The sequence below is a fragment of the Notolepis coatsorum genome (genome assembly GCF_963971535.1).
Source record: "Notolepis coatsorum genome assembly, chromosome: 10".
NCBI classification, from domain to species: Eukaryota; Metazoa; Chordata; class Actinopteri; order Aulopiformes; family Paralepididae; genus Notolepis; species Notolepis coatsorum.
In genome coordinates, this window is record NC_140174.1 from 34,674,884 (window position 1) to 34,701,025 (window position 26,142).

General features: G+C 45.6%; 1 protein-coding gene across 5 annotated transcripts in view; it reads right to left on the bottom strand.

The window, feature by feature from the left end:
* exoc7 (exocyst complex component 7) overlaps positions 1–26,142 on the bottom strand; it is a 54,275-nt gene that overhangs the window by 25,758 nt on the left and 2,375 nt on the right. For all 5 annotated transcript variants that reach the window (XM_084323853.1, XM_084323852.1, XM_084323854.1 and 2 more), the window contains exons 3-5: positions 16,004–16,188; positions 15,347–15,452; positions 13,480–13,702 (exon numbers count right to left, since the gene is read on the bottom strand). In XM_084323853.1, the coding sequence (XP_084179979.1) occupies positions 13,480–13,702; positions 15,347–15,452; positions 16,004–16,188 (514 nt within the window). The remainder of the gene's footprint in view (positions 1–13,479; positions 13,703–15,346; positions 15,453–16,003; positions 16,189–26,142) is intronic.

A 26,142-nucleotide genomic window follows, 5' to 3' on the forward strand; every position in this document is an offset into this window, starting at 1 on the left:
GCGGCATCCCCTAGCCGAGTAAACAACCCTGAACTTGACCAACAGACGAGGTCTATACCCCCCACAGACCACCTCCCCCCACCGGTCCAAGCGAGACCTAGCAACCGGGAAGGAGCAGCATATCCTGTGGAGAGGCTAAACCAGAGACTACAAGCACTGGATGACCTAACTGAAGACGAAGAGGAAGAGGAGGAGAACCACGCCCGACGACAGCACAGTACTCTACCGGACCAGGAGGTCCGGTACAGCCCAGGCTATACTCCCGCGGAGCTGCGCTACAGACCCCCGACTCTATACACGGGTGAGCACGACGCACGACCCGCACCGAGGAACAGCACCTGGACAAGCGGGCCATGGTACACTGCCGGTACCAGCCCATACCAAGGAGCGGGAGGAGACTCGCCGAGGAGGCCTCTCCCCCAACGCTCGCCGATGTATCCACAGTCAGCGTCATACATTGGCACGCCTATGGTACCCGACTTCACCCAAGAGAACCGGGCCCAGTATACAGAACTCCGCATGTGTCTGGAGACCATGTTGGTGGATGTATTGGATGAACGCCATAAATACGCCATCCTACTGAAGCACTTAAAGGTACCCCGCGCACATAATATAGCGCTCGCCTACGCGACTTCCACCACCCCATACACAGCAGCGCTGGTAGCATTGGACCAGAGGTATGGGCGCATATGGGATTACGTGATCCAGGAGATCCGACACATCGACCGCTTACCCCCAGCAATAGACAATCGAGCACTGGACGACCTGTCCATCAGAGTGCAGTCCCTGGTAGGGATGTTGGGAGCGCAGAGAGAGAAGGGGAGGCATGAACTTTACGCCAACTCAAATGTGGAAAGGATCTTGGAGAAGCTGCCGCCCGCTCGACAGGAGCGTTTTAGGCGACAGAGGGACCACCGAGACCCGAATGGCCCCGAACCGAACCTCCTCGATCTAGCAGACTTCCTGGCGAGAGAAGTCAGCAGCCTACGGCTAGATACATTCGGACGGAGCACCCCTGGCTCCAGAGAAGGAACCAGACGACTAAATGATGGAAGAAGATCGGTGACTGTGATGCACCAATCGGAGTCAGCACCGAGCAGCAGGAGCCACAGTACCCCCTCCAGAACGGAGAAGTGGAAGATAGTGTGCCCCTACTGTGAGAAAGAACACTGGCTAGCGCAATGTGACTCCTTCCCCAAGCTGAACGCGGAGGAAGCAAGTCAATGGATAAAGTCCAACAAGCGCTGTTTTCGCTGTGCGCGCTCACACATGGCAGCCGAATGCCGCTTAAAGAAAAGGTGCACCAAGTGCGATGGAGCCCATCTGGACATACTCCACGACAGTAACAGACGGCGCCCTTCACCCGCACCATCCAGCAGCAAAGCGAGCGTCATGTACATCGATCCCGCCAGCAGCAGTGGAGCCCGAGTACTCCTAAAAGTAGTGCGTGTGACACTAAGCTACCAGAATAAAGTCCTGGACACTTACGCCGTCCTCGATGACGGGTCCGAGAAGACCCTTCTGCTCGCCTCCGCTGTGGCCCAGCTAGGGCTGCGGGGAAGCGAAACCCAAATGACAATTCGGACAATAAGACGAGATTTGAAGACGATAAAGGGCGAGAATGTCTCATTCTCTATCGCAGCAAGCGGCCAGCCTGAGCGACGGTACCAGATTACAGACGCTTTCACCAGCCAAGAAATAGGACTGTCGCGGTACACATACCCCGTCGCCAAGCTGATGGAGAAATATGCACATCTGCGCAAGTTACCGATCCCGCTCATAGACAATGCTATGCCGACCCTGTTGATAGGCTCCGACCATGCAGACCTCATTGTCCCGATAGACCGGGTTCATACCGGACCCCGAGGCTGTCCTGCAGCAGTCGAGACCCGTTTGGGATGGACTCTCCAAGGCCCGCTCGCCAAATCTCTCAACCGAAGTACAGCCACTAGATGTCTCCACTCCCGAGTCACAGAGGGAGAAACCGCACTCCTGCAACACGTAGAGCGGCTATGGACCTTGGAACAAATGCCCTTTAAGAACGGAAGGAAAGACATTCGCTCTAAAGATGACATTTACGCCATTCACCTCCTCGAGACAGGGACCAAGAGAGTCCCGGTCAACGGCGTGTTGAGATACGCCACGCCACTCCTGCGGCGAGAAGGAATGCCTACTTTCCACGCCAAGACAGACGCCACAGAACGGTACCTGCTGAACACGGAGCGGCGCTTAGCCAAGAACCCCGCCCAAGAGAGTGTATACCGCGCTGAGATTGAGAAGCTCATCACAGCGGGACACGTCACAAAGATGGACATTAAAGAGGCTGACCAGACCACTGAATCGTGGTACGTGCCTCACCACAAGGTCCATCACAACGGTAAAGACCGCATAGTATTTAACTGCAGCTACCAGATCGGATCCCAAAATCTGAATAAAGAGTTACTGCCCGGTCCCACACTCGGCCCCTCCCTACTCGGCGTTCTACTCCGCTTCCGCCAGGAAAAGGTGGCCATCAGCGGGGACATTAAAGGAATGTTCCTGCAGGTGAGATTAGTAGAGGAGGACAAGCCCCTGTTACGGTTCCTATGGAGAGAGAAGCCAGGAGATGAGCACCCAGCCATCTACCAATGGGAAGTCCTCCCCTTCGGAACGACGTGCAGCCCCTGCTGTGCTACATTTGCACTACAGAAACATGTAGCAGAGGACCCAGCAGCGGACGAAGAGGTCCGACACAGCGTAAAGAACAGCTTCTACGTAGACAACTGTCTACAAAGCCTTTCAACCCAGGAAGAAGCCGAGGCTCTCCTGATTAAACTCTGCGCCTCATTGATCAAAGGCGGCTTTGATCTCAGGCAGTGGGCCAGCAGCGATCCGCAAGTACTGCGCAGCCTCTCCTCCGAGGACAAGGCAGCCAGCAGCGAGACCTGGATGGCTACAATCCCGGGAGAAGCCCAGGAGATGACCCTGGGATTGGTGTGGCGATTCAAAACAGATTCGCTTCACTACAGACACAAGCCCCTGACTACGGAGCAGGGAAGGCCGGCGGCGGCGCCGACCACCAGACGGAGTGTGTACACAACACTCGCCCGACAATATGACCCGCTAGGATGTATTCTACCGTACACCACCAGGGCAAAAATGATTGTACGAGCATTGTGGGACAAGGACCAGGGCTGGGACGACCCCATTCCCGCACACCTTGCATCCACCTGGAGAGTGGGAGATGGAGCTCCACTCACTCCCAGGCGTTAATATGCGCCGAAGCTACTTCCCACCCACGGTGAGGCCAGAGACATGTAAAATGGACTTACACGTCTTCAGTGACGCCTCAGAGGTCGCATACGGATCAGTAGCCTACTTGCGGGCCCAAGAAAGGGGGGGAGAGATCTACACCGCATTTGTCCTCGCCCGCTCGAGAATAGCCCCACGCAAGCAACAATCTATCCCACGCCTAGAGCTCTGCGCAGCCCTAGCCGGAGCGCACCTAGCCACGCTCATCCAACGTGAGCTCACCATACCGGTGTCTAGAACAATCCTGTGGTCAGATTCCACGACAGTACTCGCCTGGATCAAATCGGACTCATGCAAGTACAAAGTCTTCGTGGGAGTCAGAGTCACTGAGATTCAAGACTTAACCGAAGAGTTAACCGGAGAAACAGAGTGGCGCTACGTTGATACAAAACAGAACCCAGCTGACGTCATCACCCGGGGGATGCCCCTGGATGACCTCACCCGTCACAATGCTTACAGTGACGGCCCCGCATTCCTAAGACTCCCGGAAGGACAGTGGCCCATGCCTATCCCGAGGGAAGCAAGTCCAGAGGAGGTGGAAAATAAGAAGTCTGTGTTCTGTGGATTGAGCACTGTTATCTCCGCAGACCCCAACACACTCCTGATGGGGCGGCTAGATCCTGCATTACCCCAGACAATGTACCGGCCTGAAGAAGCGAACGGCCGACGAATGTGGAGGTACAGCCAAGTATTAGCCGACAAGTTTTGGAGCAGTTTCCTACTGCACTACCTACCGTCTCTACAGACCCGCCAGAAGTGGGTAAAGGAGAGAGACAATTTGACAGAAGGAACAGTCGTCATGATTATTGATCAATCACTGCCCAGAGCTATGTGGCCGGCCGGCCGCGTAAGCAAAGTGATCACCGGTGCCGACGGCAAGGTCCGAGCAGCTGAAGTGCTCGTCCAGGGTCGCACTTACACCCGTCCCGTGGCGAGGCTCATAGAACTGCCCCGACTCCCAGACACAATCGATGATGACCATGACCCTATAACCCTATGACTTTGTGAAGTTGACTGACCCCTACAGCAAACCCTTATGTGTAAATAGACAACGCGATTAATCTGTCTCTGTTTAACTGATTAGGTCTGGGACCAATCAGGGGGTGGCTGTTGTGAAGGGCCAGATTAAACCGAATATATATATTTATTTATATATATATATTTAATTGTATTTGTATATTCTCTAATATTCCCTGATATCCCTTGTATATTCCTTGTACAATATGCATTGAATATCCATTCTAGCCTACTGAACATCCCATAATAGTCTCCATTCTACTATTGGTCGAGACCTTGGTGCCAGGCTGCCATACCCCCCAGACCCAGTTCAAACGTACCGCTCAACATGTACGAACAAGTCCTAGTTCCGCGTAGGAATCTGGCTACCGCACCACTAATGGGACTATTTGTTCATAGTGCGTATATATACTGCGCTACTAAAGTAGGACTTCCTTTTCAGTCCAGTTTCTTACCCTCCAATAGAGTCACAGACGTAAAGCCTCCCCGCGACGCCACGTGTGGGAGTAAGGCCAAGTTCGCCTACCATCGGTATTGAGACATCGTGTATATTAATATTTGAATAGTCATATTTGGCACTATATCGTCGAGTTGGACGTAGTCTATTAAGCTAATAATAGTCTGTTAATATATAGTGCTTCGTGCGGTGAGAATACTACCGTAGTCAGCACCCCATCGTTTCGGGCAGAAAACTGGCTGCTTATCCAGGGTGGTTGACCCCACGTGAAGCTGCACCCGAGGAGCCCCAGAGCCGACGAGCGAGTGGACCTGTATACCGGATTATTCTACCGACGACAGCCCGCCTTCCCAGGCACGGATTATGCTTTGTATACGTTGATTATTCCATGGATAAAGACCCCCGACACTGCCGTGTGTTGGAACCCCCCCCCCTGGAGAGGACGCAAGGTGAGGAGACGCTCTGCAAGACGAGGTCGCTTCACGTCTCTCCTCCGTGGACCGGAGGACGCCGGCCCACAAAGAGTCCATCTGCTTTCATCTGTGGTCCAAGGATCGCCGGCGCATTGAACGGCACTGCAGTGGGTTCACCTGGGATACCCTTGGCCGGATGAGGCAGCCGGATTCTACCCCCCCCCCCCTTCCTACTCCTGTCGGCTTACAAGCGACCGGATTAACCCCCCCTAGTGTATCCAGTATATAATCATTAAAGTATCATTGCTGTTATTCCTTAAACTATTCCAGGTCGTATATGTACCACCTGCGCCTTCAGAGATTGGACATTCTCTATTGATATACCGACGAATACTCTTGCCATAAAAGTGCATACTAATTCCCATTCATAAATGTGATTGATTTGATTAAGTGCTTGCTCTACACACCATCGCTGTGTAGAAATAAAGACCTATTTCTAATTTGTACATTTGTGTTGGATCCGTTTCATCTACGTGACAGTGTTCATCATAATATATTTATGCCGAGTACTGGGTGGCCGAATATTAAGTACAAAGGTAGTGGTAGTAAGTATCATATCTAGTAATACAGTCAGGGAATTGTACCCCTCAGTTACAGCAGGGGTGTAAAGTACTTGAGTAATTGTACTTCTTTACAATACTTAAGTACTGTTTTTGGGGATTTGTACTTTACTTGAGTATTATTAGGTTTGTATACTTGTACTTTTACTCAATTACATTTCAGAGAAAAAAAACATACTTTTTACTCCTTACATTTAAAATGCAGACCTACAAAGTACAAAGTACAAATCTTGCAGGTCCAACCATTTTAATTAGTATATTTGTTTCTCTGGCCGAACTAACGTTAACGTTATTAATCCTGAGGCTGCACTTTATTTAAAAACAGCCAATCAAATCCCCATCAATGGAAAATTAACCAGCCCACCCATACCCATGCTGATTGGTCCTTGTGCAATACTAGAAAGCAGGGATCTTTGATTAAATACCTGCTATCAGAAGAATAGACAGTCAGAGTGACAAGCTACAGAAGATGGCCACAAACGATAGTACGAGTGATGAAGAGGACGAAACGGTCGGCGTGGACGGACAAGACGAGCACGGACTAGACGAGCACCCATGGCCCTATCTCCATGAAATGTTCTCTTTGGCCGCAGTCAACACTGATTCTTATAGAATGAAGTGTCTCCTTTGCCTCCCCCAATACCATGAAATGTCTGCCTTAAAAGAAAATATTTAACTTTTTTGTACATTTAAAAGTAGAAACTTTTTTATTTTTACTCAAGTGTGTTTTTAGCCAGATACTCTGACTTTTACTTGAGTACTTGAGTACAAAAGTATTGCCTCTCGACGCAGAGATCTAGTTGGTCTGATAAAAAAAACTGCTTCAATCATAGTAACGTGCCGCATTTTTTGGCAGTAACGGTAACGCCGTTATTAACACTTTGATTGCCTAAGGCTAAATTCATGATATACCATCTGTTGCCAGCTCTATTTAACATGGAGAAGTTCCCCTTCTTTGCAGGGCTATAACTTTTTAAATTCTATTGCTAGATTGCCATTATTAGGGCCCATTCAAGGTCCTATATGTATTGTTCATGGTGTAGCAACGTTAAACTTTTTCATTCACATATTCATACTAAAATATGGTCTAAAGTATAAGTATGTTTTCATCTCTTTCTGCAGCTTTCTCCAGAACGTGATTTATAGCCCCAAATGCATTATATTGATGATGAAATACAGTTTGATAGCAATCGGCGCGATATAAAAAATTCCAACTGGACGTACTTCTGGAAGTTACTACACGTCATCTGATGTTGACCGGATGGGCGAGGGGGCGTTTATAATTCCGTGGGCAGCGTTATACCATTCATCTAATGTGGGTCATATGTTCATCAGATCAGGTAGTATCGAACACGGTAATATTACACGCTAAAACTCACCCCAGTCTCCTCGGGCCGTTGGGCGATCAGCGTGGGGTAGACAGTTTTCCATTATGGGATGTCGAAATACCCGGTCCATTTCCAGGTTGTATAATAGTATATACGTCCAAATCATGTTGTTTATCGAGTTATTGGCAACGGATCGCTATGTATTGTGTCAAGCTCGAGTCCTGGGACCTATAGCGAGTGCCCGGAAGTAATATGGGTGATCACCACTTCATCCACATGACTTCCTGTTGGGCGATCTGCCGATCGGCCACCAGATGGCGCTCTTGAACCGCTAGAGGATTGAGAGGAGATCATAACTGTGTGTGAAGGCTGCAGAGGGGAAATATTGATATCAAAGACGAGTTACGGCGTCCTAGGCAACTTGAGCATGTCTAGGAAAGACGCCTAAACACGTTTCCGGCACTTAAAGTGTTAAGATTGGAAGAGTAATCCGTTAGATTACTCGTTACTGAAAGAATTAACGCCGTTAGTGACGCCGTTATTTATAACGCCGTTATTCCCATCACTGAAAATGGGGGACCCTGATGTAAACAAGACGAAAGTCTTTCTCTGGTCTGCATCCCCTTAACAATTGTGTGTATTGAGCTGTACTGTACTGTACCCATTCTGCAATCTGTTAATTAAAATGTTCAATCAATCAGTATTTTGTTATTTATTTTTGTTATAGTGCTTAACAAGCATAATTTAATGTTGCCCAGTTGTGGCCTGTTGAGGGGCAATACATATCAAAAATTCCAAAACATCTATTGTATTTGTATGATCCACTATATAGACATAGTAATTATAATATCTACATACATGGCATTTGATTGGAGGCTAGTCTCACTTTGTCCCACAGCAACATTAAAATAGTTTAGATTTGTGTACGTTGTTTATGTTAAGAATTTACTTGAAAGTAACGCAATAGTTACTTTCTGAAGTAACTAGTAACTTGATTGATTGAAAATGTTATTACCAGATTGCAGAATGGGTACAATACAGTACAGCTCAATACACACAATTGTTAAGGGGATGCAGACCCAGGGGATTCATCATGACAGGTGTGCGTAGAGCCTGCGTACGCACGTGTGATGAATCCCGACTTCCCTGTGCGTACACTGGTTCTACATTTCCGTGCTTACGTGTGGAAATAGAACATGTTCTACGCACACATTGATGAATGAGGGCCCTGAGGCTCGTGCACACTTTCACGTATTTGCATACCAGAAACGCCCCGATTAACCATATACGGTAATGGAATACACCCATGAAATGTGGAAAAATGGACTAAGCCGAGGGAAGCGTACGTGTCATGAGACACGTGCACACTTTCACGTATTTGCATACCAGAAACGCCCCGATTAACCATATACGGTAATGGAATACACCCATGAAATGTGGAAAAATGGACTAAGCCGAGGGAAGCGTGTCATGAGACAGGCTGACAGACGTGTACACTTACGGTGATGTCGGATATGATATCTATTAACCATTGCTGCCTGGGCAGCGCAAACACTAATAAATACCGCGCTGGAATATGACTGCCTTTTCCCGTGTTGTTTGATTAATACCCAGGGATTAAAGTTCTCCTCAATTTTATTCCAAATCGCGATGGATCTCCCGTCAATTTTCTACCTGCTGCATATGATTTCTAGAGGCATACTACAATCTATTTTGATGTCAGTATTGGGTAGCCTATATAAACAATAATACGAGAGCATATACAAGAACAATGAATCTCACTGCATGTATGATGTAGCCTGCCTTTCAATACATGAACTTGAATTCCATCATGTTTGTGTGCGGGACTCACAAGGCTGTTGTCACAATGGGTGGTACCGGTACAGTAATAATAACAGTCCACACAATATCACGATCCATGCCATAGCCTATGTTCTATTAGGACATGATCTGTGACGACAAATGTTCTAGAATGTTTGATTAAGATATCATACTCTGACAGCATGCCTATGATCAACAAAAACGCGAACTTGAATCCCATCATATACATAGTCTGTCCACTATCTGGTGTCATTGCAATGCGTTTTCTATTCTTTCTTATACAGTAAAAAGGGGGAAGAACACTATATTCACATGACTTGTATTCTGCTTACAGCTTCGAAATTCCACTTGTTTCGTTTAACGTAAAGCCTTTTAAATATAATCAAAACGTTCCCGTGTTTCTGCGGTCTGTGCGCAAAATAATAACGAGTTGAGCTTTATGATTTATGATGAATTGAAAATGGGGGACCCTGATGTAAACAAGACGAAAGTCTTTCTCTGGTCTGCATCCCCAATTAACAATTGTATGTACTGAGCTGTACTGTACTGTACCCATTCTGCAATCTGTTAATAAACGTTTCAATCAATCAATCAATCAAGCTACGCGGAGCGCAGTCAGTCAGTAGCCTACACTCCGTATATTCCGATAACGCTATATAAACCATGCTGCATTCATTCTGAGAGAAAGATCTATTATTCCAAATGCTATTTATAGGGTTTTGACCATAATTACACTACTGTTGCTATTTTACAATGAACTATAATGAACTACGGTTCATACAGAACATGCCAGTGTTATTATGCACAGAAGCTCATTTCCTTGTTGTAATAATATATTCTACCACTGGGCATCAGCTAAGTGTGGTCCGAGCTGTGCGTAGACATAAGCACGAAGTCAAGTCCAAGTTGAAATTGATGAATCCCACTCTTTGCTTAGAAATGATCGTACGCGGAAGGCGGTTAGGTGGTCGAGCGGAGATTGCGTTCGTCACCAGCCCCGGAGCTGTGAGCTTGATTCGCCTGTTCGAATCCAGCTCACAGCTCCGGGGTTGTCACCAGCTTGGCTGGCCGTCTGCACTGATACAATTGGCTGTATCAGAGGGTGGGAGAAGCTGGCGGGGTGGGTCCGGGTCGTTGTAAACAGCGACTCCTACAGTTCGGTCGGGGCGCCTGCTAAGCGCGGATTGGACGTGAGGGGGATAGTGTGGTCCTCCCACACGCTACGCCCTCTCAATGAGAATCCGCGCTGCCAGGTGAAAAGAAGCGGTGATTGGCTGGACGTGTGTCGGAGGAAGCACGTGGTAGCCTCCACTCTCCCAGATGATCTGACTGTGGGGGGTAAGTGCGCAGCGACCAGGAAGGGACTGGGAATTGGCATACGACTAACATTGGGATGGGAGAAAATCGGCGGAAAATGGAGGGGGAAAAAGCACGTGGTAGCCTCCACTCTCCCAGATGATCTGACTGTGGGGGGTAAGTGCGCAGCGACCAGGAAGGGACTGGGAATTGGCATACGACTAACATTGGGATGGGAGAAAATCGGCGGAAAATGGAGGGGGAAAAAGACCAAAAAAAAAAAAAAAAAAAAAATGATCGTACGCACAGGGTAAGCACAGATCTGTGCGTAGAACACGTTGATGAATGAGGGCCCAGGACTCAATGAGACCTTCTGATCATAGGTCATAGTTTTGAAAATGTGAAAAATATGAAAATATTTATTGCAGCTTTAATGAAAATACACACAAATGTGTAGAGAGACCTTTTTGAAAATCAAACTAATTTCCACTTGACATTAGATTATTATGAGATCTCGGAAACGTGCACATTTTGTGCTTTAAATCAATTGCGAGACAGTATTTGATCAACTTTTACACATAACGAAAGAGCCATGGGCCATGGACGAGGCCCAATGTGTGTGTGTGTGGGGGTGGGGGGGGGGGGTGGGGGGGGGGGTGTATCTTGGTTGTTTGTCATACTTTCGTTGTTTTGTAGGAAAAAACGGGTTGCGCAATAGCTACTTCAAAGGCCTTCCCTCTCGTCAGTAGCCTGGGGTACAGAATATTTTAGTGGAAATGGAAAGGAAGGAAATCTAAACAGAGAAAAGCCCTAAAATGTGGCAGGCAGAGGAAGAGGATGTACTGTAGGTCCAAACCAACCGGACAGCATGCATAGTAGTGACTAGGAGTGAGTACAGCTCCACATCCTTTTAGTCAGTTATCTCTCCTGTAGTCTGAGGCTTAGCCTAGACACTGCATCTTAAAAAAGGGATATTTCACTTTAATTGAACTTGTGAAAATGCGGCGGTCTTGCCTCATACCAAAGGTCACCTACTACAAGTAAAAGTCAGATTTATACCCGATGAGGCTTTGCGAAGGTGTTGCCGGTACCGGCATGGGGCCTACGTTGCACTTCTCCAAATATTTAACTGCACGCAGGGCGACATTAGATTTCGTTGACTTTTAATTAATGTTACTTATCCTGTCTTCTGTTAGGATAGGACTCTGCGTTGCGTTGTTGGATGTTGAAGTCGAATTAAATCTCCCCTTGCTATAATATACGATGATATATGCAGATATAGTCTGTAGTCCGTGGCAGTTACAATATCATTAAGCTGAGAAGTGGATACTCTCAATACTGAAGTGCCTACACTCTCCTCCATTTGAATACTGAAGAGGGCTACTGAAGAAGCCCGCTCTGCTCCAAGCTGAAATACCAAAGACAATTTGTTATCACCCTCTCCTTTGGTTATCTCCCTTTCTGGCGCCTAAAGTTCAACACAACCTCGGTTCTCCTAGATTCGTTCCCCCTGCGAGAGACACCATCTAGATACTAGTCTAGCTAGACTAAAATGTTGACACTTGACATATCAGGTCAGGAAAAAATAGTAGAGTTGTTCCTTTCTTATCAACACTTGTCTTGGCTTAAGGTTCAAGTGAACAGACGTATATATTTGTCGTAATGGTTTCATCTTCTAAGAAAACGCTACCCAAATCCTACAGTGGCAAGCACTGTGATTGGCCCACTTGTCTCGAACCGTGCATTTATCATGCTCTCGTGTGGAGGAGGGATTAGCAAAAACCGTTGCATGAATGCACAAAGAACCTACGTGGAAGTCTTAGGCTTGTCGCAACAGACGGGCATCTCCTCCAAACTAGGCGCCTCGCATTTTTTAAGCAGTGTTTTTTTGGGCACTCTCAGTTTACTTTAGCTGTGGAGCGCACCGACGTCAACGTCACCTTCTTGTCAACAGCAAAACAAACCAATCGATAATGGAGGTGAAGCTCATTTTAGCAGTTTCCGACAAACCTCGTTGTACGACCAGGTCTTACCACGACCGAGATATGAACAGTAACGTCTGGAGGGCAGCGAGTTGTAATTGATGTAACTTATGTAACATTAGCTGAGGTAGCAACGGTAATTAGTGGTATCACTCGTTGCGCCATGACACCTGGGAGGACTGGTGGTGGTGTTGACAGCCGATGACAGGGACAGCTTACTTGTAGATGCACTTAGATGGGTGTGACAACCCCATCCCTCTCCTACAGGTTAGCTAAGGGGTATACATGTGTATGTGCTAACCTGTCTGTCATTCACAGCCTGGCAATCACAGACACACCTATGTGTCAGGACGAGTCATACCTGAGCTCAAAGGCTATAAGGACTGGCTTCTCCATATTGTCTCTCTCCTCCAAGCTGGCCATGAACTTTTGCTTGGTTGTTTGTTGATTCTCACCTTATCACTTGCATACACCACACACCGACTCATCCATGCACTCACTACACCACTGATATTACTGATCAACTCAGTCTTTAATTATTTCAGAACAGTATGCACAAGGTGCCTCGATAAATTATGAATGGCAATAGCGAATAAAAGAAATACCGTGAGAAAAACGTAAATCTACGTTTCCGGCACTCAACCGTTGGGCCACAGAAACGTAGATCTACGTGAACGGCACCCAATGTGTTAATGCAAATGTGTGAATGCCTATTTAGGCTCCAAATTTTCCCAGACACATCAACTTTACTTTGTGCGGCCCGCCGCGGTCAGCTTCCACCCACACCTGGGAGCATTCTCAAAAGAAATGCTGACACTGCTGTCAGTCATCTCACCTGCTCGTCTCCCACCTCTGCTCCTCACCTCTTTTAGACATCATGCTGGACTCACAACAGTCCAATCCCCATCGCTCAACCCTCCAAACCCCCCTTCCCCCCTGACCTCCCCTCATCCCCTCCCCCAAAGGGACCCAAGAAAGGACTAGAGGTCGAATCAATGGTCTGTCGTTGTTTTGATTTGCCCTAATAGTCTATTGTTGCTGCCTGCCCTGCTAGGTTGCCTCTGGCTCTGATATTGGTTGTTTAGTGTATTTGTGTAATTTGTTTGTATTTATGTGCAACTTTTGTATTCCCTTGCTGCAGCTTGTCTTGGCCAGGTCTCATTTGAAAAATAGATTTTTCCTGGTTAAATTAAATTAAATAATATAAAATGTAAAAAGGTAACTTGAATGAAGCCGGTCTATATGAAACGGTACCCTGGTTGCGTCCGTATTCCACCAGCCAGCCGGCGATACAGATGATGTCCTGGACGACGGCCTCCGGCAGGTGTTCCAGGATCACCTCCTCCTGGACCTCCAGCTCCTCGTCCACACTGATGGCGTCCAGGATGAGGATGGGGGGGACGGGCTTACTGTAGCGGGTCAGGAGGCTGCGGAACTCCGCCTCCAGCAGCTCTTTCCCCTTCTCAAAGCGCGCTTTCTGTACATGTGGAACAACAACAACAAGGCACGCCGTTCACAGGGAAATTCCATTGTTTTCCCAACTCCCCCAACACATACAAACACACGTCATTCCTGGGAAACACACACACACACACACACACACACACTCTCTCTAACACACATTAGAGGTGCACCAATAGCACCAATGCAGCTCCTAAGTAGCCTACTCAAATTCGGAATGGGAAAAGAAACTGGCCCAATATGATACTTAGGATAGGATAGGATAACTATCACTATCGGATAGCAGTCTGTCTACCATGTACCTGACACAGGCCACCAATTCACTGATCGGTCCAGCTAGCTACAATTTCCCTGCAGGCTCTCACTGGGCTACAATAGCAGACAATGGGCACTCGTAAATCCTTTGCAAAAACAATGATAAATGTGCTTTTCTGAGACGGGAAGCTCAGGGTGTATTCTTACTGGTCTCAGTATGCTCTCCTGTGAAATGTATGGCAATCCCAAAATGTTTGCCCCTCTCTACAACTAGCTAGAGTGTGGAAGCTTACAGTGTGTAGTGCGGTCTGCTAAATAGTTATTTTTCAATTGGAACTGTTGTTTCAACATACAGATTGTGAGGAGGAGCATACTGAGATATTTGTTATACAAAATCATATTTAAAATGTTTAACTGTGTTAAAGGGAGGAGGGGGGTAACAGTACCACTGTGTTAAAGGGAGGAGGAGGGGTAACAGTACTGTACCACTGTGTTAAAGGGAGGAGGAGGGGTAACAGTACTGTACCACTGTGTTAAAGGGAGGAGGAGGGGTAACAGTACTGTACCACTGTATTAAAGGGATCAAATCAAATCAAATCAAATGTATTTGTAAGGCCCGACAACACACGTTAATGTCCCCATGGGCCGGACAAGTCTTCTTTAAACAAGTCAAGAAGAAACATCACAATAGGTCAAGAACAAAACACCATAAAGTCCAAAAGATTTTAAATAAATGCAAAATAAATGCAACACTCCCAGACATACTCCACGCGAAGGTAAGGAAAAACTAACTAAAACCTAGCAATAGGGGAAAAAATACACCACAGGCTATGTGGAGGAGAGAAACCTTAGAAGGGCCATTCAAGGGGGGATCTCCTTGAATGTCAGTGATAGTAGTGTTGCAGTAAAACAGGCGAGCAGTTGGTAAAGCATGCACTCACATGTGTGAGTAAGTGCATGCGATAGCAACTGAACATTTTGAAAGATTAAAGATAGAGCTGGGATAAGGGGTAACAGTACTGCACCACTGTGTTAAAGGGAAGAAGGGGTAATGGTACTGCACCACTGTGTTAAAGGGAAGAAGGGGTAACAGTACTGTACCACTGTGTTAAAGGGAAGAAGGGGTAACGGTACTGCACCACTGTGTTAAAGGGAAGAAGGGGTAACGGTACTGCACCACTGTGTTAAAGGGATGAAGGGGTAACAGTACTGTACCACTGTGTTAAAGGGAAGAAGGGGTAACAGTACTGCACCACTGTGTTAAAGGGAAGAAGGGGTAACAGTACTGTACCACTGTGTTAAAGGGAAGAAGGGGTAACAGTACTGTACCACTGTGTTAAAGGGAAGAAGGGGTAACAGTACTGCACCACTGTGTTAAAGGGAAGAAGGGGTAACGGTACTGTACCACTGTGTTAAGCTCTGGGCTGTCAGGATTGTTATCCTGGAAGTATTCCACAGCTTTCTGGATCTTTGCGATACATAAGAGGTACTCGTCCAGTCTGCCTGTTGGGCTGGAAAAGACAATGATGCATTGATTATTTTGTGTGTGTGTGTGTGTGTGTGTGTGTGTGTGTGTGTGTGTGTGTGTGTGTGTGTGTGTGTGTGTGTGTGTGTGTGTGTGTGTGTGTGTGTGTGTGTGTGTGTGTGTGTGTGTGTGTGTGTGTGTGTGTGTGTGTGTGTGTGTGTGTGTGTGTGTGTGTGTGTGTGTGTGTGTGTGTGTGTGTGTGTGTGTGTGTGTGTGTGTGTGTGTGTGTGTGTGTGTGTGTGTGTGTGTGTGTGTGTGTGTGTGTGTGTGTGTGTGTGTGTGTGTGTGTGTGTGTGTGTGTGTGTGTGTGTGTGTGTGTGTGTGCATGCGTGCGTGTGTTTTCAGTGCCCATTGACTTCCTTCTGACCAATAAGCACACAATATTCTATCTCCTATCTCTGAGCATCCCGCAGTGTGTGTGTGTGTGTGTGTGTGTGTGTGTGTGTGTGTGTGTGTGTGTGTGTGTGTGTGTGTGTGTGTGTGTGTGTGTGCGCGTGTGTATGTATATGTGCGCGTTTACAATAAACAAAGTCTCACCCCTCCCTGATGATTCTGTCGGTGTCTTTAGCCACATGGTAGTAGCTGATGACGTGATCCATGCATGACAGGGTCTTGTCCACGTTCTCCTGGAGACGCTGCAGGTTCTCCGTCTGTTTGTGCACCGGGATGATGGAGTTCTCCAACTGCATCAGACGACTCTCGAACGAGGACAGGATGGAGACCTTGGTGGAGATATAGGACGGTGTCTGTTACAGGACGATGAGGAACGTGAATGAACAAACAACATCCCTACAGGACCAGGGCCCTGTTCCTCGTACCTGGGTTTAGTTCAGTTAGCTCGATAACCTGCATGGCCACGCCCTCGCAAAGAAATGCAGCTCCCTTCCTGAAATAATTCTTACAGTCTAGATCCCATTATACCATTCTGAATTATGTAAATGTAAATGTAAAATGCAGAAAATGAAAATGCATTAACTGTTCAAGCCAGGGTTTCCGTTAGAATTTTTTTTTGCAGGTCTGAGTGTCCGGTAGATTTCAATCTACCGGACAAATGGGATAAATTCCGGTCAGAGTTTATTGAGCTTAAAAACAATTGATAGACCTATATAAAGAATGACATCATCAAGGCATTTATAATATTTTAACTTAAAACTAGGCTACTTTTGCGTATCAGTCATTAATATATTCCAAATAAAATAAGTCCCTCGAGACTTCGTGCTGCTGCTGCCGACTTGAGGTGTCGGTGGGCAGTCTGCCCGACCTTAATAAACAGCAGTCTGTTATAATCACATTTTTATGAGCTAACTAATTCCGTTATATTGGACATTTGTATTAATTATATCAAGCGAAGAACTGAGAAATTTGGCACCGCTGTGTCAGCGCGAGCTGGCTGCTGATATATTTACGTGAAGCATGGAGCACTTGGAGCAGGCAGAGCAGAGCAGTGGTGTCAGCAGCGCCCCCACCCAACAGCTGAATTGCCAATGGCTGAATTGGAGTACTGCACCCTGCCAAGCCATGCTTCACGTAAATATATCAGCAGCCAGCTCGCGCTGACAGCAGGATGTCATTATTAGACCGGCTGCTTGGTGAGATTGTTTCGTTCATCGCATAGGCTATATAATTTTAGCCTATTTTAATACAATTCAAATAATCTAATTGTGTTTAGAGGGAATTATTTTCACCGGACATTATGACCGGAGAGATTAAATATGTCGGACTTCAACAGATTTTGCCAGTCAAATACCGGTAATTACCGGCTAACGGAAACGCTGGTTCAAGCACTGTTAGTGTTATCTGATGATGAACAAGAAGGTGATTAACATGACTGGAGTCACTGGTATAAACCAAAGGTTAATCAATTCAATGCATGTATGGATGATGTCCAAAACAGATTAAAACCTGATTAATAGTGAAACTGTATAGCCTCCAAGCCTCTCTGACACGTTATTTCGGGGGACGCGCCTTGAAAACTTTGGGAACCATGTATTTATATAGTACATGATACCTAAGCACATACAGTACAGATATCCTCATAATTATCTATTAATTCGTATCAATTAGATACTCTTTGGGCTTGTTTTTGTCTACTTATTCTGAAAGAGTTTAACTAATTATTTTCGCTAGCAAGATCTCATTCGATTATTCATTCCATTAAGCCTACTGCCAGCAGGCACATTTAAAGAAATATAATCTGATTGATTGGGGTAATGAGTAGGGATGGGTACCTTTCACATTTGAACCGATACGGTACCGGTACCTGTGAATCGATACCGGTACCCAACGGTACCTTTTTTCTGTACTTTAGTCTCAATTTTTTTTATTTACCTACCTCAGTCGTGAAAAAAAATATCCAAACTTCAAATAACTACAATTTCGACCGTTTTCGGCTTGCCATTGCTCCGACTGCTTTGTTGTTGAATCAAGTCAAATCCTAGGTAAGCATATATTGTGCGTGTGAACGTTAACATGAAAAGAAAAAAGGTAAAAAAAAAATTTATTTAAAAAAAAAAAAATTGGTATCTCACTTGAAACGATACTCGGTAGTACCGACGTGTTTCGGTTCGGTACCTCAAAAGTACCGAATTCGGTACCCATCCCTAGTAATGAGGGACTTAAAATTAGCCTATAGATCAGGGGTAGGCAACCCTAGGCACGCGTGCCTGAATAGGCACGCGGGGGCATTTTCATAGGCACAGGGGGCAGCAGTAAAAAAAAAAAAAAAAAAAAAAAAAAACGTTTTTTTTTTTTTTTTTTTTTTTTTTTAAATATTATAGTGAAATATTTTACACTGTTGTCGCATTTATCTTGTTGAAATCCTCCCACAGGTTCTTTTTACTACCACATATTTAATTGAGACCCTTTATTTGTTTATTATTTCAATTTAGCTGGAAATACATTGCTACATCATTCAGTAACATTTGCAGAGCCTTATAACAAAAACATTATTACGGTCACCATTGTGACCAGTGGGTTAATCAACTAATTGTATTATTTATTTTCTATTTCATTGAACATTGCACATGTTAAAAGCAATTTTTTTACTCAAAATGTGAGTATTACCAAGTCAAGTTGTGTTCTTAAAACAATGACAATAAACATAGTTTTATTAGGTTGAAATAATGTGGTTGTAAAGGCCATATGAGTGTTTTGGTTATTATTATTATTATTATTTCAAATAGAAGGATATGATTTATGGGAATGTTATGATTTATCTGTGTACGAGCCAAAGCTATATATATTTCGGTTATTGTATTACATGAATGTTTAATATTGATCGGATTTAGATAAAGTCATTGAACCGTCGTATTTGTCATAATAGGGCATTCTGGAACCTAGAACCTTCTCGAGCGTTGTGGTGATGTCATAATAGCCTTTCTAGAACATAGAACATTCTAGAACCACAGTATGACATCATGATAGAACGTTCTGGAACATTCGTGATGTCACTGTATGATGTCAACCGAACCTTCTAGAACAGTTGGGTCTCTATATATAGCCACGATTTTCTCTGGGTCAGTTGCATCTTCGACCAGACTGGACGGGACTCAACAACGAAGGAAGGAACACTATGAAGAAATTTTCCTGTGTGGAGTCTGCAGTGAATTTGGAGACTGGGAAAATACAGTTTTCTTAACTTGTAGTAAGTAGTATGTGCATGAGTGACAAGAATATTTAGGAAAGTAGATTTAGGACCACTTCTGTAAAGAAAGACGTTGCAAATAAACCATTTGAATATCTTTACTATACACGGAGCGGCTGTGGACATTGCTTTTCTTTATCAACAGACGTACTACTCACAAGTAAGTAATTTGACCAGTGGAGTGGAGCCCCGGCCCGCACATTAGTAAGAAAACTCTGTTCCAAGAGGAAGAGGGAACAACACGAAGGAAGGAAGGAAAGAGGAGGAGGAGGAGGAGGAGGAGGAGGAGGAGGAAGAAGAAGAAGAAGAAGAAGAAGAAGAAGAAGAAGAAGAAGAAGAAGAAGAAGAAGAAGAAGAAGAAGAAGAAGAAGAAGAAGAAGAAGAAGAAGAAGAAGAAGAAGAAGACTACACTGCCAAAAATTCAAGAAGAAGAAGAAGTTTGTCGGCAACAAAAATCCATGATAGTGAACGAAAAAGGGACATTGTAGGAGGTAAAGGGTACCAGAAGATGCCGGTATTGCAACGTTAAGACCACATCAAGCTAGAGAAGGTGGCGGTAATGCACCAAGAAGTTTGTGCCAACCGCCAATAAAAATCAAAAGAGGAAGAAGAAGACGTCTTCCGGTCTGACTTCCTGTGCTAATCTAATGTGTCTAATGTGTCTAATCTACACTGCTGCCACCTGTCGTCACAGAGGGGAATTGCAGCCATTTTGTAGAAATAAAAAAAAACTGGAAAAAACTGGGAAATATTTTAACAGGAGGACGGCGGGAGAGAAGCAACAACAACATGGCTTTCCTAGAGAAGTTGGTTATATTGACGTTCCTTCTTTGTTTCCTGAGCTGGAATGTGTGGGCCAAGGTGCAGGTCACCATGGAGGAAAGTGCTCCGCAGCTGAAGGACGAGGAGAGGGAGGTGGAGATGGAAGAGGCAGCAGGGAAGCTGGTCAACCTGAGCTGTGAGGCCCACGGCAACCCGCTGCCCACCATCTCCTGGAGTGTCGCTGGTAGTCAGTGTTATGTTGGCTGGCACGAGGTGCTGAGCAGGGCCAACGAGCACACGGCTAAAAGCGTGGTGTCAGTCAAAGTTACCTCGGATGTCAGTGCCCTCTGCAACGCTTCCAACGACATGGGGTCAGAGGTCAAGGCTTTCAACATCAAAGCCATTGCCATGCAGGTCACTTCAACCGCTCACTCGCCAGCGGAGGGCAGCGGGGTCATCATTGTGGTGATCATCCTCTGCATCCTGCTGATAGCCATCCTAGGCAGTGTGCTATACTTCCTCCATAAGAAGGGCAAGATCCCCTGTGGACGGGCAGAAAAACAGGAGATGCTGATCTTAACTCAGAGGTCATTTGACCCCAAGCCTGATCCTGAAAACGCAGTAGAACCTGGAGACCTCGTCTTCATCAAAGCTTTCGAAAGGAAGTCGTTGGCCGAAGTCCGTTGGAAAGGTCCCTACCAGGTCTTGCTAACCACCCCCACTTCCATCCGAGTCCAGGAGAGATCAACGTGGGTCCACCTCTCACATGTCCGCCGGTCGAAAGGCTCAAGAAACCCTGATGAACCCGCACCGGGGCTGTCAACCACCAAATCACCACTCCGGCTCCATGAAGATCTACCAACCCCTCTACAAGGGGACACAGTCCCAACCCTCTAGCTCACACGGGCTATGGGGGAAAGAGGGGCGATCAACAATGGCACGGGTATGGTCCAAACCACTGACTAAGCCACTATGTGTGACTATGGCCGTCATCTTCCTGGCAGCAATCCCCCTAACCCTCGCAAAACTTGACGAACTAGAACTGCTTTCCCAATCTTACCCTGACCTTACCCTAAGCAAACCTACCTTCGACGGTGATGATAAGACAAACGCCCATAATAATTAACCATGACCTCGAGATCCAGACACCACAACCACGTGACCAAGAATATAAGAGTCCAGAAACTGAAGAACCAACCCTTTACATATCCAATAGGGTGCTAACTCGGCTCATCCTAGCCATTACAGGGGCAGTGCTGACTACAGGCCTCTTCTACCACTTCCTTATCATGCCCCCAGTCTGTAACCGTGCGGGTCCCTACCTGCCCCAAAGTAACCACGAAAACCCATTGACATTGAAAAGCGTGGCAGTGCTTTCTCTGTGTTGTGCTCTCCTTCCAGCCACTCAGGCACTACACACTGTCACCTGTAGGGAGAAGGAACAATGTGCCTTCAATCTAGATGGGGTATGGTACTCATATTACGGGCCAGCCTACCCTGTTTATATGTGTGCAGGACAATGCAAACACCACTGTGATATGTTTTCCGGAGGGGGAGGGTACAGCTGGCCATTGTATGAGGCATTCCCGGGGGAATGTGGAGAGGACCAAAAGAGAGTAAAAAAAAAGGTCTTTTTGGACAGCCCACGCGCTAACTTTGGGAAACGCGTCACCCTTTTTCGCAAACCTAGCGTTTTTGGCGTAACCATAGAGGAGGTGTCCCTTCACGACACAGGCATTTATTGGGCAGGGGTAACCAAAGCTGGAATCGACTCGTGTGTCCGTTTTCGAATAGATGTTCTCCCTAGATCAAATTCTAATCTCACCATAACAGAACGGGCCTCACAAACTGAGGAAGACGTTCTGACCGAGTGGTTAGACTCCAATTGGAACCGTCTCCAGAAGGCAGTCGGTTGGATTCTGGAGCTTAGAAGCACTCTGCGGATGCTGTACCGCAAGAGACAGAAGATGAATGCTTCGCTTACACAGTCTGGGGTACCGACACAGATGGAGATCTTCAAGGCAAGCCTGGGTAAGACCAACCTCACTGTGGGGAATATAAAAGAAGCAGAGCTCGAGATCTTCGTGAAGAAGAAGCTGCATGAGGCGGTGGTAAAGACCGCCCTCCTACGGTGGGCCATGTACTAGTGACCTCTGGCACCGAGTTTGGTTGGGCTCCTTGGTTTTTAGTAGTTGGTGGGTGTATCATAAAAGAAAGAGAAGACAACATGAGTGGTGTTTGATTCACCCCACCTTTCCAAGACACCACCATGGCAAACTCTGGAGTGAAGTGGATTGTGGATCGACTTGAAGATTTTGTTATTTTGTGACAAGGAATGTCCAGAAGACGGAAATATGGACTTTTGAAGAAGAATGGCCAGCTATAATGAACCCTCACCTGACCAGGTTATTTGTTTAGTAATTGTGTAGACACAATTAGGGGCCGGTGTAAAGGCCAGATGAGTGTTTTGGTTATTATTATTATTATTATTATTATTATTATTATTATTATTATTATTATTATTATTATTATTATTATTATTATTATTATTATTATTATTATTATTATTATTATTATTATTATTTCAAATAGAAGGATATGATTTATGGGAATGTTAGGATTTATCTGTGTACGAGCCAAAGCTATATATATTTCGGTTATTGTATTACATGAATGTTTAATATTGATCGGATTTAGATAAAGTCATTGAACCGTCGTATTTGTCATAATAGGGCATTCTGGAACCTAGAACCTTCTCGAGCGTTGTGGTGATGTCATAATAGACTTTCTAGAACATAGAACATTCTAGAACCACAGTATGACATCATGATAGAACGTTCTGGAACATTCGTGATGTCACTGCATAACCGAACCTTCTAGAACAGTTGGGTCTCTATATATAGCCACGATTTTCTCTGGGTCAGTTGCATCTTCGACCAGACTGGACGGGACCGAAAGGATGGACTCAACAACGAAGGAAGGAACACTATGAAGGAATTTTCCTGTGTGGAGTCGGCGGTGAATTTGGAGACTGGGAAAATACAGTTTTCTTAACTTGTAGTAGTATGTGCATGAGTGACAAGAATATTTAGGAAAGTAGATTTAGGACCACTTCTGTAAAGAAAGACTGCAAATAAACCATTTGAATATCTTTACTATACACAGAGCGGCTGTGGACATTGCTTTTCTTTATCAACGGACGTACTACTCACGAGTAAGTAATTTGACCAGTGGAGTGGAGCCCCGGCCCGCACAGTGGTTGTGTACTTATTTTTCTCTTCTAATGGATTGAAAACTGAAAACCTTAATGCACAGTAACTGAACTCAATATTTTTAAGTTCTGGTAACTTATTATTATTTTTCTTTTACAGTGTAGTCTTGCGATCAATCAAAACTTATTTACACGATATACCTCACATTCACCCTCCATTCACATCCTGGTGTTCTCCTGGTGTTCTCCATTAGGCCTGTAGGTGGAGCTATGACAGCACACGTACAGTACACACACCGATGGTGTGTGATGTGTCCAAAAATGAAGGCAAATGTGAGTGAAATGGTCGCACTGTATGCAGCTGTTTTTCTGCATTGCATTCCCCCCCCCAACTCAGATTTAGGGTTGATACAACCATCATAATAATATTGTTAATAATAACAATAACAATAATGATGTAATAATGTAAAAATTATCATTAAAAATACCTGATTATGAGAAGAAAAAAATTACGATCCATGGAATATTGTTGAGGCACACTAGTTACAACTATATTTCAAACAGGCACTCCATGTCAAAAAGGTTGCTGACCCCTGCTATAGATTATGCATTTAACTTGTCTGCGAGGCTATTGAGCCTACTGTATTGTACCCATTCTGCAATCTGTTAACACTTTGGCTGCCAGAAGCCGTGTTAACACGTCATTCCCGGCCATGCTCAAGTTGCCGAAGACGCTTTACAGCGTCTTTGATATCAATAGTTCAAAAATCTGGGACCGGATTCATATTTCCCCTCCGCTGGCCTGAGATCCACCAGGAGGACCCACTGAGCTCTCTGGCGGTTCAGGAGCGCCATCTGGTGGCCGATCGGCGCAATCGCTTAACAGGAAGTGCCATAGAGGTTGTGCTGGACGGCCGTATTACTTCCGGGCACTCGCTATAGGTCCCGGCATTCTAGCTCGTCACAATACACAGCGATCGATTGCCAATAACTCGATAAACAACATGATTTGGACGTATATACCATTATACAAGCTGGAGATGGACCGGGTAAATCTACATCCCATAATGATAAAATTTCTACTCTAAGATGATCGCCCAACGGCGCGCGGAGACTGGGGTGAGTTTTAGCGTGTAAAGTTACCATCTTCGATACTAACTGCTATTATCAACATTTGACCCACATTAGATGATTGGTATAACGCTGCCCACGGAATTATAAACGCCCCCTAGCCCATCCGGTCAACATCAGATGACGTGTAGTAACTTCTAGAAGTACGTCTAGTTGGAATTTTTTATATCGCGCTGATTGCCATAAAACTGTAGAACATAAAACATAGATCACGTTCTGGAGAAAGCTGCAGAAAGAGATGAAAACATACTTATACATTAGACCATACTTTACTATGAATATGTGAATGAAAAAGTTTAACGTTGCTACACAATGAACAATACATATAGGACTTTGAATGGGCCCTAATAATGGCAATGTAGCAATAGAATTTAAAAAGTTATAGCCCTGCAAAGAATGGGACTTTCTCTATAGACAAATAGAGCCGGCAACCAGTGATGCCGGTAACGCGTTACTAAGTAACGCGTTATTGTAATCTGATTACTTTCCCCCGAAAATAGTAATCTAACGCGTTAATCTTTAAAAGCCAGTAATCTGATTGCAGTTACTTGTCCAAGTAGCTGTGCATTACTATTTCGTTACTATCTCATCATAAATTCATAATGCAGGCGGAATGCAGTATTTTATTTCGTTTTCGACAGTCAAAAATACATTTTTTTTTTGATCCACTTTTTCTCCCATTTTTCTATATTTTTCTCCCATCCCAATTTCGTATCATCCAATTCAACCCTCCCCTGTCACGAACGCTGTTTCTTGCCTCCCACAAGCCGGCTGCAATGTGGACTAAGTCATACATAGCACAAGTCCCCTCCGGTACTTGAGGTAACAGCAGTCGCATCTTTTCACCTGCGCAGCTCGATCTCTCAGTGTCGAGGAGTAACGCGTGGGAGGCTCACGCTGCCCCCGACACTTCCTGATTCTACTGCGCAGGCGCACCAACCGACTTGTAGGAGTCGCTTGTTCACAACGTTCGATCCCCACCCTTCAGTTTTCCCTCCCCGTAATACGGCCAATGTGTATTACTGCGGACGACCAGCCAAACTGAAAAACAATGTGGAGAGCTGGATTCGAACACGCGAATCCTAGCGTCTCCACACTGGTGGCGAGTGCCTTAGACCACTACACCACCTAGCCGCCCTAGTCAAAAATACATTTTTGAGCTGTTTTTCTTATTTGGGAGTGACGTGGTGTGGCAGTGAAAGGGTTACACAAGAATGTGGCCCGCGGCGTGACTGGACTCTCTGTCTGTGAGTGACTCTGCTTTGGCCCAATCACATTCCCCATCCACAGTCTGCGAATCAGAGGCAGAGTAGGGCGGGTCTTCACAGCACGTCATGTGACATATGCGCCAATCGTGTGACAGCAGGGCTCCGTTGCATTCGTCTGAGAATTCCACCCCAAAACGCTTACAGGAAGAAAAAACGCGGCTTATTATTATTACCGAGGCGCGTGGCTTATTATATTATTAAAACAGCTACTTGTGGGCACTCATAAAAACACCGTGGTCTACAAGTTGTTTAGCGAGAGAGGATGGTGGTAATGTGCTTCAATAGAACAATGGATCAATGCCATGTCAAAACTCGGCTCCGCTGATTTGAAGGGCTCTGCAGTGTACACACACAGACACACACACACGCGCACACACGGGATCGCAGCAGCCACACACACATTTCCACTGTCCAATAGACAAGCGCCCTTTTCGACCGCGTGACATTGTTCAGATGTTTCAACTTCACCCCCAGAACCGCACCGAGTCCACCAAAACTATATGTGAAAGCGACCTAAACGTAAATACTGTCTACCGCTAAAAACAGCACATCCAATTGCATTGAAAGCATCTGGAATCACAACACTACGACGCTTCGACTAGGTACAGGAGGACCTAGCCAAACAGCAAAAGAGAGAGATTGATTAATGTATATTTGATGG